The sequence below is a fragment of the Zalophus californianus genome, chromosome 1 (genome assembly GCF_009762305.2).
Source record: "Zalophus californianus isolate mZalCal1 chromosome 1, mZalCal1.pri.v2, whole genome shotgun sequence".
NCBI lineage: Eukaryota > Metazoa > Chordata > Mammalia > Carnivora > Otariidae > Zalophus > Zalophus californianus.
Genome location: NC_045595.1, coordinates 147,100,159 through 147,116,024, shown reverse-complemented (window position 1 = coordinate 147,116,024; position 15,866 = coordinate 147,100,159). Strand labels below are relative to the sequence as shown.

General features: G+C 34.7%; 1 protein-coding gene across 6 annotated transcripts in view; it reads right to left on the bottom strand.

Moving 5' to 3' along the window:
* Positions 1-2,899: 2,899 nt before the first annotated feature.
* Positions 2,900-15,866, bottom strand: part of ZNF148 (zinc finger protein 148) — a 122,875-nt gene continuing 109,908 nt past the window's right edge. For all 6 annotated transcript variants that reach the window (XM_027582725.2, XM_027582720.2, XM_027582724.2 and 3 more), the window contains 2 exons: positions 10,495-10,613; positions 2,900-10,151 (listed from right to left, as the gene is read on the bottom strand). In XM_027582725.2, coding sequence (XP_027438526.1) covers positions 8,553-10,151; positions 10,495-10,613 — 1,718 coding nt within the window. In that variant the 3' untranslated portion in view covers positions 2,900-8,552. The remainder of the gene's footprint in view (positions 10,152-10,494; positions 10,614-15,866) is intronic.

Sequence of the window (15,866 nt, the reverse complement as noted above, 5' to 3'; positions counted from 1 at the left end):
CCCATCTTAAAGACAAAACACTGAGGCTCAGGAAGGGTGACTTGAACAACCTTACACAAAGGGAGAGCCACAACTTAAGTCTCTTGATTCTAAATCTCGTGCTCATTTTGCTGCTTAACCTGCCAGTGTGGCCAGTGGAGTCTCCCTACCCTACAGCCCTGCTGTCTCACAATTATCAACAAGATCACACTAGGTTCATTTAAAGCTGTCCCTTGCAGCGCTGGTTACACTGCCTTTGAGTACCATCAACTGCCCTCAAGTCATGAGGGCCAACTCAGCAAACTGCATGGGACAACTCTTCTCAGCGAATGTCTCCTGTGAGTAAACCCAAGAGTGGTTCTGAATGTGTTTACTCAGTTGCATCCTCTTTCTGCCATTTAATTTTGTGCTCTAGCAATCAGTCTTAACCCTCATGTTGCCAATGACAAAAGTTGCAGGACAGTGCTGGAGTTCCCATAAAGAACCAAAGGTAAATTTCTCATACTAGAAGTTTAAGGGTAAATTTTACCGTGGACCAAACACCTTGAAGGAAATAGTCAAGGAAAAGAGTATCATAATGAGGGGTTAGTGGAAGTTATTTGACATAAAGAGTATCATAATCATTGCTGGGAGTATTGAATAGTAGTGTATGACTTCAATGGATTTAAATTAGTATTAATACCACTCCATGAAGATTGTGCTCAAATGACTAACTAGCACTGGTTCAGTTGGCTCTCCTATTTCCAGAAAGGCATCCTCTAGCATCCATTTCCTGCTCCCTACTTTGATGTTGGTACCCCTCAGGTTTGCAAAATCCCTAGAAAGCACTATTCCCACTCCAACAAGGTCAGTTTCTTCTGAACAAAGACTTCTGTCTCATTTCCACAGTCCAGGTTTGAATTTTATCCTAAGTTTCGTATTTTAGGGAATACTTTTACCAATGTCATTTCCACTGTATTGGCCTGTATATATTTTCTATCTTCTGCAATTTATTAAAGTTATGTTTTCTAGAAATCTATCCTAAAATAAAGAAATCTACTTACCCATTTGGTGAGGAATGAGGTATGTTACTCAGCACAACACCCAACACATCTTAACACTTAGTATCTGCTTTCATAATCTAAAGTACAACACCGCACCCTGCAACTGATACCACTATAAATACCTTTCAGATGCTCAAATAAAGACGTTAGTATCCTCAACCGTCTCTTATTTGCATCCAGGACAATGCTTGTTACTTAGCAGGTGATCGATACTCAATAAATACTAGACCCCAGCAAGTAAGAATTCAAATCATTAGAAATGTAATTACTATCACAGATAATGCATTTCTTTGGCTCCCATCACCATCTTGACACAAGCATCAGTTTCAGAATCTCATTAAGAATGGGAGAAGCTAGGGGAAATTATGATTTTAAAAGTTCATCTGAATGGGTAAATATGCAAAAACTCCAAATGTTCCCCATTTTACCATTTAAGTCCATTTCTAAACTTGAGTTTTCCCATTTTTTTTTCTACTTTGTTTTCAAAGTATTAAATCACTTTGAAAATGGTCATTCTCACTTACAGTATCACATTTCACATCCTAGCTCTTACACATATGCATATACATCTGCATGGGTGTGTGCATAAAATGTCCTTTTAAGGACATTAGAAAATGACAAAAAGAACTAATTTTGAAACCCCAAATTTTACCTTTAGTTCACTTAAACTTTTCTGCTCCATTGATTTTTATCCACCAAATGGATATAATTTATCTTAATACCTTATCAGGACCATAGGTGGGGGTGGGGGTGAGGGTGAGGGACAGGACAGCCAGCAGTCTGAAAAAAAAATTAAATTTCTACCCAAACATATAGTCATAAAAATCTTCATACTCCTTTTGTGCATGATAAATTGTCAAGACTCAGTGACAACGCATTAATTCAAATGACTTTTTTTCTTGTAATCTTGAGAAGGTAAGAGAAGCATCATGTAGTTATCTCCCCACCCTTCTCCCTACCATTTCTAATCATTCAAGAAGAGAGATCTAGGAAATGGATTAATAGACTATCAGTGGTATTATGTATCATTACTTAAAGCACCATGCTAATAAAGCCAGGGTCCTAGGACTAGTATCTCTGCAAAGGCCAATTCGCTTGTATTTGTCCCAAGGACCTGGACTGTACTCCTGATAGCAGACGGCTTTCTTACAATGTGTCCGTCCCATCAGTCACAAGACAGGGGAGTGGCAAGGTGGCAAATGGATAAAAACAAAACTATCTTCACTAATGGGGCAAAAAACCCCAAGCCCCACATATAACAGGTTAAAAGAAAAAAAAAAATCACATAATTTTTAACCCCATGTTAAACATATTTCAAGTGTGAAATATCAGAGTCATCTGATACACATTTGACTCCTGAATTTTAGAACTGCCTAATACATTCTACACAAAACTACGTACCGTCAAGGCCCTAACTGTTACCCAATTTGTGTAAAAACTGTTAATTCCATACAGACATCCTTTTTGATATAAATCTATGCACCAGTTTTTAAATATTTGCCATTAAAGTTATTTGGTTCAGAATATTGTGAAAAATTCAGCTAGGAAATTATTCATAAAACTGTATTCTGTATTTTTTTTTATTTTTCAAACAGCAAGTGTCCACATTTAAAATGCAGAATTTGCAAATATAAATTAGTCTAATAATCCAATTAAAAATAAAACAAAACAGCTTCCTTTAGTATCACAATACATAAAATGGTATTATAAACCCCAAGTGGCAAGGTTTAACTACATGACAACGTCAGAAGCCGTGAAACTCACTAAACCACTTAATGAATAGGTCAGTTTAAAGAACATGTCTATGTTCCATAACTATGCATGAAATGAGCTTCCATTGTATTATAAAGGCTCAGCAATTCATTCATGTCATAATATGGGGTCAAGCAAGATTTTATTTTTACAGTGACAATTAAAAAATGCATTTAAACAAACAAGTCCTCCCGATTGTTTAAAAACAATTCGATTTGGAGGATAAAATGTATTTTTAAAACACACTGGCTTACCAGATTTCAATTGTCAGGCTGACTACTGATGTCAAAGTTTGTATTTAAAAATATCACAAGTATCTTTAACAGTGAAAATTTCAATGTGATAAGTTCCATTGCAAAGCAATTTTCACCTGAGTAGATTTTGAAATTTAATGCTCATGTATTTGGGGGGAGGTGGGGAAGGAAAGACCCACTTGTAGAAGATACTGAGTTTAGAGTTGATTCTTTCACACAGATAACCCAGGGGGTTGAAGAAACATCTGCTGTGACCTTCCCAGGACATATGATGCCTCTCTTTCTCCTGGAAATTTGTTCTGACATTAATAATTCTCAGTATCCATATTTCCATTTAGTTACCCATTCAAGCATAACAACCCAATTCATTCAGTTTTATACAACAGTGTCTATATTATGTACATGTTTAATTATCAATAGGAAATAGAAAATAAAAATTTACAGTGACTGAGAAAGGGTCAGAAAATGGGATAAGTAATACTGTATAATCAGAATATCCTATTATCCTACCAGTTTTAATGACAGGGTTTTTTTCCTTTATTAGTTGAAATACAAAGAAGGCATAGGGGATCCCAGGAAAATAACACTATGTATCAGAAAATTCAACGTGCTCCACCATCAGGATTTCCATCACACATTTAATTTCTTCTGTACAATTTTTATAAACGTGTTTCTCTTTTCAAAATCATCAGATTTCCAGATTAAATTCAGCACTACACAGTATGCCCTTGAAGTAAAATGAGGTTACCTGCTTTATTTGGATACCAAGTTCCCTTCCAGACAGCATTAAAATAAAGACAAGACTACACAGATAAAATCCAGTATAATTCAAATCCAACAATGAAAAATTTCCCCCATATTGTTGCAAAATTCGTTCTACTGAAATGCTTTGCTACAATAATAAAAAGCATACATTACATATAAAAGATACCAGTGTACTAAAAAGTGACAGAAGTGGACTAGCAAATCCTTCAAAGCACATTATTATATAAATGACTAGCATTTAAAAACATTTCTCCTATAAAATGTAGGTCATATACATTTATAAATTGGCGGTTTTATTTCTAAAGCAGTGATGTGTGTGTTCAAATAGCTGTTCTGTACAGTATAATATCTACTCAATTCAAACTACAATAGGTTTGTCTTTCTTTGAAGTTGAATAAATTCATCTGATCAGCTGAGAAATCAAGCTTGAAAAATAAGTATCTAAAAATCAAAGTAGAAAGTATAGAATTATTGAAATGTAGCTATGAAATATGAAGAGAACTATTTCACAATGGAGCTGAAGTCACCTCAAAACTTACGGGCTTGAATCTAAAACAGAAACAAATATTAAAATCCAAAGCAAACCACAAAGTTAGGTAGCAGTACAGAAGCAGGAAAAAACAAAACAAAACAACACACCCCCTTCCTTCAGTGTGATGGGCACTAAGTTTTGCGGTCTTCCTCCATCTTGCAGAAGAGTGGTAAGGCCATTCAATGCTTAGTGAAAGTGAGTACAGATGAAGTCAGATTTAGCCTGTCTCCCCTGCAACTTCAATTATGCTGTGTAAACAGTGTTATGTTCCAATAGGAGGAACAATGGAATTTGCTTATAAAAACTGATTAAAGATAATCATTATTAAATGAAATAAGGATAATTAATAACTCTGAAATGTTTTTAGAACTTTCCTGATGCTACTTGTAAAGTTAGCACTGCTATGTATTATTGCTTACATACAGTACAACATCATATGCCTTCTAACATAAAGCAGTACTGTGATTTGTTTGTACATATTTACAGATTCTTAAAAACAAGCTGTAAAAACATTACATACTTTCAGACAATACAAATTAGCACATTGGTACTCACTTCAAAACAAATGGAATGCATAACATTAATAAACATCATAAAGGAAGACTCACATAAAAGTCCTTGATTGTCAAGACACGTTTATATATAAACTCTAACTGTGCAGAATTAAAGATTCAATCATAGGTACATCCTTATTTGATGAACCGTATTTACAGCATGGTATTGCATAAAAAAATAAAATAATGTTTACAGGGTTTTACTTTTTTATCCATTGGATTAAAGAAAGCAACAAACACAACAAGAAATGTTTGTCTGCTTTAGTTTTGTTTCCTACCAAAGTTTAAGTGAAAAAAGGAAACATACGGTTTTATTTGCAGAATATAGCAAAAACAACTGGAAAATTATTTCCCTGAAATAAAGCAATTTGAAACGGAAAAAGTTTAAATTAAATTGCAGTGTCAAAAAGTTTCTCATTGATTATAATAGTGCTTCTTCAAGTAATTATACTGTGAAAAAACAAGTTCTAGTTTAAGATGTTCTATGTCTAAGAAATGTAGTACTACAGTAATGCCTACTTTTAAAGTTTCCCGGCTTTTTTTTTTTTTAAACAGCCCTTTAAAAACTCAAATTGATAAAATGAAAGAAGTGGCAAAAGATCTAACCTAGCTGGCACTTTGCAAGTTTCTCTCCCCTGTGGAAATGAAAGCCTACCCTGAGCACAAGACCTCTTTTGCCTCTCAGCAAGGGAAAATTACCCGATCACTGATAGTCCTTAGCCAAAGCTAAAAGGATGGGTTTCTATGGTATCAAGTAGAAAATCTGCAAGGAGATCCAAAAGATTTAAGAGCCACTCAAATATTCTGAACCAAATGAAATATGTGTACAATAAGATGTTAAAAAAAAAAAGGCTTTTAGAAGATGTTCAACAGATATTACCTCATCTAACACAACCTGTTTCCAATCTTCAAACATGAGAGTAGGTCCTAAGTGAAAAAAGCATACCTTACTCACAAAGACCAAAAAGTTCAACGGTAGAAGAGCATATTTTAATAGAACAATTTGCTCACTGAGAGAAATGAGAACCAAATTGCAAAAGGGTATCTCATAGCCTCAATATTCTGATCTACAGCAGCACAAAAGGCTACTTACTTTTACTATTAATGCCCGGATAGAAATGAAGTAACTTTCTACACCCAAGTGGGGAAACCCAAACTGCTGAGATGTTTATCATATGATGATAATACAAGGTAACTCTGGTAGGCATTTAGAATTTCACAGTAAGAGAGCGATGACTACTAAACTTAAATGGTGAGTCAGTAAGTTATGCTAAAGTATCACTTTTCTCAAAAATGCTTACAATGTGGTAGAAAAGTCTGCCATTATGTAGATTTAAAGAAATGTGTTGAAGACAGGAATGCAACACCTGAACTTCTGCTTGCATAACTACCATTTGCAAAGGCCTTCCTTCCTTAGCTTAACCTAACTGCTCAGCAGCAGAGTCACATTCTAAAAACTGTGCCGGTGATGTTAAAACAAACTGTATACTGTACCAAGAACTACATCAAAGCTGTTAATAGAACAAAATTTTTGATCAGGCTCAAAATAAAAAACCAACTCAGGAAATAAATGCCTATTATCAAATAGTAGTATGAGAAAAATACAAACGCCTGTATAGGATGAGCACAGTTCCATCTTTAACATCTCACTTGAACAAAGCCTTCTTGCAATTGTGTGATGTGTAACACAACACACACCATTCTTAAAAGTCAATAATGGCAGAACTTAAATATCTACTTCAAAGAAGTCTGAAATTCTTGAAAAATTTGGCAGCAAAGCTGTCAAATAGGAAAATTAATATTTCAAGCAAAGCTTAATAACCAAAGTATAGAGGAAACCACATTAAACATAATTTATACTCATTATCATAAAACACCAAAATATTCAAAATAAATGTAAAAGATGTTAAGGGTGGATATTTTCTTTGTTCCCTTTCTTTATGAGAACACTCTTCGGATAACATTAAATAAAAGAAAAAATAATTTAAACGTATAACATTCTATACTGAAAAAGACTGCAGATCTATAGGGCCAACATAAAAGTTAAAGTGGAAATTAGCAACAATAAAGTTTTACCTTCCAAGGATATTCATTTTAGATTATCACTGGTGCTACATCAGTATGTGCATTGTGACAAAGTTGTTGGAAATTAAAATAAAAAGTTGGAACAAATTAAAGAGCATAATATCAATAGAACTAATGTTATTTTCCAAAAATTAGAACTGTCCATGTGTAACTCAAACCGTCATTCTTTAGAAAAGTATATATATGTGTTTATATAAAAGCACTATTTATTGTACCATGCTGTATTATTTTAAGACAAAGTATAAAAAAAAAAAACATTCGTGGTATAAGGATAAAGTCTGTAGTTTATTTAGATTTTGAAATGCAACAAAAAATTTCCGATCACTCATCTAGCTGAAAAAGAAATTGTAGTTACTAGAATTAGTAAACACTTTTGGTTTGTAAAATTGTAATGAGCAGTGTTCATTAAAAAGTAATTCAAGATAAAATAAGCAATTAAAATGCCCATTTCTTTAGTTTCTCTGGATACTGTTTAATTATCCAATCTATCAAGATTCTAGAAAGAGAAGGATTAAACCAGGTTTTACAGTTCCAAAGATACCCAATTTCCTTTTATTGCCAAAAATTAAAATAGTCAATTATGAGATGATTATGACACAACCATATCAAACCTAAAAATCTAATTTTTTTTTTACTTTGAGAAATCAAAAATACCAAATAGATTCTAAGTGCTCTATGTTAACTGAAGTGTATATGTAAAGTAAAATACAATTAAGCTTTAAAACGTGGAATATACATTTTGTGTAAGCATTATGTTCTTGGGAATGTAATCTACAGAATATCTTTTTACTAAAACTTCAAAACCTTGATACCTGCACATGAAAAATCATAAAAAATATCTAAGTACAACTGTACAAAGAAACTGACACCAATATGCATACTTCCATAGAGAAGTGAATGCTTCAACAGTTACGTATTTTGGTAAAAGTTTTGAAAGTATGCATATTTTAAAAGTAATTAGGCCTTTAAATAGTGGAGTCTTAGACTATCAGATTTTTATTACTTTTTTTCTCAAAAAAAAAAAGTCAGTATAATGCGAAATGAAAATCAAGGGTATATGGCATATCATTCTTTTTAAAAGGTGGTTTCTTGGTTTCTTTTTTCCCCCTATAGGACACACTAATTTATTTAAGCCATAATCTCTTGACATTTAAACTTTTAAGTTCACTCTGTCTGTAAAGTATACTCAGATTCCCTGCTGAAGTGCAATGACTATGCTGAAAAACTTAGAAACAGTATGAGTAAATTTCACACAATTACTAATCTCCTCAGAATGTACAACGTTATCGGTTAGGAAACGAGTGTGCGAAAGTCTTTTTTTTCCTTTTAAACTCGGTGTAGGTGGAATAGCAAGTTTCTGTTCTAAAACAAGTAATGCATTGCTTCTATAAAGGTGACAACATGTAAGGCAGTTCAAAGAATGCTGACTAACCAAACAAAATGCAGTTATTGGATTATCGTGCTATTCCTATCAGCTTAACTTGTTATAACGCATTGCTCTTAAGTCTGTACAGCACTCCATTTTACACAGAGTAACCCCACTCTTGATCAATCTGTTCTAAAGTGCCAGTATTATTTACACATCTGCTTAGCCGAACGTCTGGCTGGTTGTGGCGTCAGGTGAAGACGTCATCCCAGCTCTGTTATCATTTACATTCACCAAGGGGAATTCTGGAAATTCAGCACTTGTCCCTGGTCCCCGGAGGTTCACCTGTCCGTTGGCAGTGCTAAACTGAGTAGCTATTCCAGCTCTTGATCCATGATACGGAGCACGGAAGGGCTGTTCAAAGGAGCTCATTTGGTAAGCTTGGTGGACAGGCTGAGCCTCAGCTTTTTTCTGAGAAGTCACTTGATCCAAAAAGTCCTGTGTTGATGTGGCAGAAGCATGGTTTGTCTCATCACCTGAAAAGGGAAACGAGTGCTGTGAATCACCAACTATTAGTCCAAAGTGGGACTTATCTGGAGTTGTTCTTAGTGGAGAATTCATTCCTGATCGAAAGCTGTTGATGGGCATGGCTGCATAGACTTGCTTGTCTATGGAAGAGAATGCTGGCTGATTTGGAAGGGTCTGGTTATCAGTCACAAAGTTAAGGCTCGGGCTATTCAAATAGGCATCATTTTGGCTAGTTCTGTCCAAAGCCTGCTGCAGAAACTTTGAGTATTCCTGCAACATGTTGGCTTTATCTGATGAGGATGCTTGGGAGCTTGATCCAACATTCTCTGCCTGGGTGACCTCAGGTACTTCTGAAGAATTTATTGATATGCTAGAAGTCACCTCAGTGTCCGCAACACTGAATGATATCTCATGCTGTCCATTAGCTTTATGGGAGTAATGATCCAAGAGAGTCTGCAGTACCTCATCTGGAATAACATTTTTGTCGTGGTTACTCTTAATCTCCACATTCAATGCCTGTGAATCTAGTATGGACGCCGTAGTACTTTCATCAATGACACTTGCCACAGCCGCTTGTGTTACAGAAGGCTGAGAAGCTATGGTACCCACATTCAGCGCATATTCCCTACTATTGTTACTTGCTGCTTGAAGATACCGCTTCTTCTTCAAAAACTGCATGGCATCATCATAATTAGTGCTACTGTGCACAGGTTTACTGGGCCCCTCCTGCAAATTATCAACCTGATCGATGTCAGCATTGCCTTCTGAGTCCAGTAAAGCTTGTTTATCCACGAGTTCAAAAGCATACTTTGAAACTTTACTCTCTTCATATGTGGATAAAGGCGAAATTGTTTGATTTTGCTCCAGTGGCTGTTTCAGACTTCTCTTACTGTTAATTTTTTTGAGAACCAACTTAGGTGGATGTATTTCTCCTGATGCATCTTCTAAATGCGATCCCCCAACTGACGAATGTGGCATTTCAACAGCATACTCCGCTACCATATACTCATCTTTTACTTTAGTACTTGAAGAATAAAGAGGCAAGTAATCATTTTTGTCTTTCTTCAGGTCAGATTTGTCCAAAGCACTCTCTTTGTCCATCCCAGATGATTTTTTCTCAGTTTTCTGCCTTTTCTTTTTTGGCAGTGAGCTATCTTTTGGTGATGTAGAAAAGCCAGAATCTTCCTCAGATGTCAGAAGGCCACCTTTGATGGCACATCTGTTTAGTTTTTTGTCATGATTTTCATGGCACATACGTTTATGTTTCAATACACGATCTGTTCTGGAAAAATACTGTCAAATTCAGATTTTGGCAGTCAGTTTTTTGTTTTAGTTTGTGTTTTTCATCAAGCAAGAAAAGAAAAGAAAAAAGGAATTAATATAAAGACAGATAGAAGTATAATAATATAAGCAATTCCATATTAATTTGTTGAGCCAGGTGTCTATTATAAGTCTAATCAGCAGCAGCTGGGAAGTTCTTCAAACAGTTCTAGTAACATTTTCTAATTTAGTTTAATAGAATTATCTTATAATTTAATTAGGATAGAAGAATTTCAATGTCCATCATACTGCAACAAAGTGATTTAAAAAAAAAAAAACCCCAAAACAAAGACAAACATTTCAAACCACCCCTTACCTGTAAACAGTATTCACACTGGTAGGGTTTTTCTCCACTATGAGTTCTCTTATGCCTTTCCATGTGATATTTTTGTATGAATCTCATACCACATTCATCACAGCGAAATGGTTTTTCACCTAGTACATGATATAGAAAGTTTAAAACAAAACAAATATTGTAAAATAATGAATCACTTTACCACAAGAATCTCTAAATAAATGGCTCTTAAAAACTGTCATACTTTACTCTTTTTAAATGATAAAAACTCTGCTCCTATATTAAATATATCTTCCAATTTAATTTGCAAAAAATATTTTGCTTTACAAAAATAAAAGATTGGCATGTGCCATTGGAAAGAAAAGGCTGAAGGCAGGCATACTCAATTTCCCTACCTTTCTATTACGTGTGTACGTAACATACTCTTTCCAAGGAGACCAGCAGTACCAGGAACTTATAGCAATGTGAACACTGTTTCAGTAGAGTAGCTGATGCTTTTAATCTTTTTTATTCAATCATACCAAATAATACTTTAGAAAAGTTTTTGAAAAAAGAAAATGTTACCCATATATAGTCCAACACAATTCTTGGGTACACCTTTTCAATTCTTCATTTCTTTTCAACAAATATTTGTGGTTAAATGAAATCTGAATCCTAGGAAATATTCTTAAAAATCTAATTTATTAAAACATAAAAAGAACTTAAATTAGAGACTAAGTTTCAAAAGGTTTGTTTATAATGATCCTTTTTCTCAACTCAAACCAGCACTTCTCATGTCCTTTTGGGGAATGAATCAAACTGAGTACTGCTAATCAGACACAACTCCTGCCCCCATCCCCTCCATTTTATTTTTAAAAGTTTTGTAAGGACTGATTAGTTATAAGGAACCATTACTGTGGAGATCTAAAATAGTTTTTACTGATAAAGCCACACTAAACAGAAGGGTGTGACAATTAAGTTATCTTGAATCATACATTTTGGGAAGCTACTGTTTCATACATTCAACAAAATCTTACTGAATACTTGACCTCTATCCATAATTCTGCTGTAGAGATTAAAAGTGTAAGATTCGTTACTTGGCTTCAAAGAGCTTATAATGTTATTGAGAAAACAAGATACACACATTATAAAGAGAAAACTATTAAAACTATGTCCAGCTCTGGTTTACCTGTACATTAGATCTCACTACCTCTCTTCTTAAAACTTTCCTTCCAGCCAAATCAATATACCTACCATCTTGTGCTTTTCTACCTCTGCTGCAGATTCACACTGCTCCTTCAGTCAAGAATGCCCACCTAGGGGCACCTGGGTGACTCAGTCGGTTGAGCATCCGACTTGATTTCGGCTCAGGTCATGATCTCAGGGTTGTGGGATCGAGCCCCACTACGGGCTCCGTGCTCAATGCGGAGTCCACTTGAGATTCTCTCTCTCCTCTCCCTCTGCCCACTCCTCCCCATCCCCCAATAAACTCTCTAAAATAAATAAATTCAATTAAAAAAAATGCCCACCTGTGTGTGTTCAAGGTGCCATATTTCCTTCCTTCAAGTCCCAACCCATATCCTCTAGGATCCTTTGCCCTACTCTTCCAGGGGAAAAGTGTCTTTTCTAAATTTCCACAGAACTTCATCTGAGCCTCTTCTATAGCACTCATTACTATCACTGTCATCTCAATAATTATTTTGTACATCTCTATTCAACTAGATCACATTTCTTTTGGTCCGAATCTGAGTCTAAATTATCTTTACATAGCTCAAAATACTTTGTACAATTTTTAAATGCCAAATGAATGGCATAAATGATTATTACAGTGGATTATTATTGGGGAAAATGTTACTGAGCTGGTACGATTTGGAAAAGCTTCTTGCAAGTGTTAGAATTTAAAGTGAATACACTTTTAAAGAGACTGTGTATGTGATTAAAGCCAAAGAAAGAAAATGTAGTGGAAAATAACAAAGAAACTAAGAATTTAGTTACTATAAAATGTCCAGGAGAAATGGTGCCTAAGAAGAGATTTAATTTGGTGACAATTACTTGAAACTTTCAAGAATGTAACTTCCGTTTAAAAAAAAAAAAGTGACTTCTGTAATTGCTTTGGAGTTACCAAATTTTAGGGCTAAAAGAACCACAGAGACCCCAAAGGCTGATGCTGGTGTGGCAAATGGCTCTAAGCATGCCATCTAGATTTCAGGACAGAATAGTTCCACGTCTGTATACTGGGGTTTTAAGTAAGGACTCCAAGGGTTCAGAGGCTAGAATCAGAGCTTAACATAATTAATCGAGACCAAGTCACTTATTTCACAAAAAAATACTGAAGTCCAGAAAAGTTAAGGCACTTGGCCAAAGGGTTGATAAGTGATTACCTAATGAAGCAATGGAAGCTGGTAAAGAAAACCACTTTTTTTTTTCTGTTTAGAATGCAACTTTTTTCTTTTTTTTTTTTTTTAAGACCACTTATTAAGAAATTTACGGAGTGAAAGAAATGAAGAAAAGGAGATGAGAAGTAATAATTAGGAGGCAATCCATTCAAGAGAGCAAGTATTAATAAGGATGGGGAAACTGATTTATCTGAAGCCAGAAAGGAAGGAGCCAGAGAAGAAGAGAAATGAAATACTAGATTAAACTGAAATATTATGGTTATTAATCAAAAGAACAAGATCTCAGAGGACCTAAGATGAAAAGGGAGAGTACAGGTTATATTTTAGAAAAAAGTAAATAATACTTCCATATTTTGAAATAGAGAATGTAGATGATAGAGCTTATCAAGGTCAGAAGTTAAAGTCATTTCACAAAAGTAGGAAAGGATAGAGGAGAGAATTAGTGAACTGATTAGAATTCAATTAATTCTGCATAATATTCATGGACTAGTAGACTCAGTATTGTTTAAGATGGTTCATACTCTCCAAGTAGATCTATAGATTTCAAAGCAGAAATTGAGAACCTAATCCTAAAATTCATTTGGAAATGCAAGGGATACAGAATAGTCAAAACAATCTTGAAAAAGAAAAACTAAGACTCACACTTCCTAATTTCAAAACCTACCCACAAAGCTACAGTAATTAGTAAGATAAGCGGTAATGGCATAAGGATAGACATATATATCAAAACAGAATTGAGAGTTCAGAAATAAACCTTTACATTTATGGTCAACTGATTTTCAACATAGGTGCCGATACACTTCAATGGGGGAAATATACTCTTTTCAACAATGATGCTGGGGCAAATTTGATACCCACATGTAAAAGAACAGAGTTGGACCCCTACCTCAACCATATACAAAACTTAACTCAAAATAGATCATAGGCCTAAATGTGAGAACTAAAACTATAAAACATTTAGAAGCAAGTATAGAAATATCTTGACCCTGGATTAGGCAATGATTTCTTAGACATGACACCAAAAGTCCAATCAACCAAAAAATACAATGTAGTTCATAAAAATTAAAAATGTTTGTTCTTTGAGCACCTGGGTGGCTCAGTTGGTTAAGCAACTGTGGCTCGGGTCATGATCCCGGAGTCCTGGGATTGAGTCCCACATCGGGCTCCCCCCTGCTCTGCGGGGAGCCTGCTTCTCCCTCTGCCTGCCACTTCCCCTGCTTGTGCTCTCTCTCTCACTCTCTCTGTCAAACAAATAAATAAAATCTTAAAAAAAAAAGTTTGTTCTTCAAAAACACTATCAAGAAAGTAAAAAGGAAGAAAGGTAGCTGCTGTGGGAAATAGTCTGGCAGCTCCTCAAAATGTTAAACATAGAATTACTATATGACCCAACAATTCTACTCCTATGTACATACCCAAGAGAAAACAGGGACTCACTCAAACAGGTACTTGTACCCCAATGCTCACAGAAGCAGTATTCACAACAGCCAAAAGATGGATACAACCCAGTGTCCATCAGCAGATGAATGCATAAATAAAATGTGATATACACATACAATGATATATTATTCAGTCATAAAAAGAAATTAAATTCTGATACATGCTACAACATGGATGAGCCTTGAAGAAATTATGCTAAATGAAAGAAGCCAGACATGAAAAGGATAAATATTGAACAATTCCACTTAGATGAGGTACCTAGAGCAGGCAAATTCAGAGATAAAAGTAGAATAGAGGTTACCAGAGACTGGGAGAGGGAGGAAAGGAGTTATACTGTTTAATGGTTACAGGTTTTTGTTCGGTCACACAATATTGTAAATGTACTTCATGCCACTAAATTCTATGCTTAAACATGATGAAAATGATAAACTTCCATGTTATGGTTTTTTTTTTTTTTAAGTGAAAAGATAGCCTAGGGAATGGGGTAAATTATTTGCAAATTATATATCTGACAAGGGATGTACACCCAGTATATGAAATGAACACTTACAACTCAACAGTTAAAGAGACAAATAATCTAAGAATAGGCAATGGATCTGAATAGACATTTCTCTGAAGATATGCAAATAGCCAATAAGTACATGAAAAGATGCTCAACATCATTACTCATTAGGGTAATGCAAATCAAGACCACAATGAGATACTACTTAACATCCAGTAAGAGAGTTAAAATAAAAAAGACAATCACAAATGTCAGCATGGATGTAGAGAATCTGCCCATATTTTCAAGACCCATTTGCGGTTTCATCTTTTACATTAAATCTGACACATTTTAAGTTCATCCTGAGGTCCAGATGACTATCAATTTTCCCAACACCACTTACTGAGAAGTTCTACTTTTTGTGATCACTTCTTCATCAAAATTATATACTAATAACTTCCATGGGTCTATTTCTAGACCTTCAATTCTATTCTATTCCATTGGTCTATCCATAAGCCAGAATGAAAACGTTTTATGACTTTATTATACACTTTATCATCTGGTAGAGCTAATCCCCATCATTGCTCTTCTAGTTTGTTTACCCACTTTCCATATTATTTCAGAATTATCTTGTCTAGTATTTGGGGTGGGGGAAAGGGAGAGCTGCCTGAAATGTTTATGTTAACTTATAAAAAAGATATCCTTTATGATGCTGACCATTCTCACCAAAAAAGGGAGGGGGGGATATGCCCTCCTCCCAATTACCCAAATTTGGTTTCTTGTCCTCAACAGTGTTTTAATGATTTCTTCATATGGGATTTTCCATATTTCTTGTTGTTGGTACTATCAATAAGGTGTTTTCTCTACTGTGGGTGTATACGAAGTATATGGTTTTCAACTTTACTAAATTTATTAGTTTGCAATAATTTTTCAGTTGACTCTCATGGATTTTTCAAGTATAAAATAATGTTGGTTGCAAAAATAGTTTTTTTGCCTGTAATATTTTTCTTTTGTGTATTTCTGCTGCCTACTATTCTCAAACATTATATTAAAAAGTAGTGATAATGTGCTCTGTATCTTATTCCTGACTTTGGTACTTT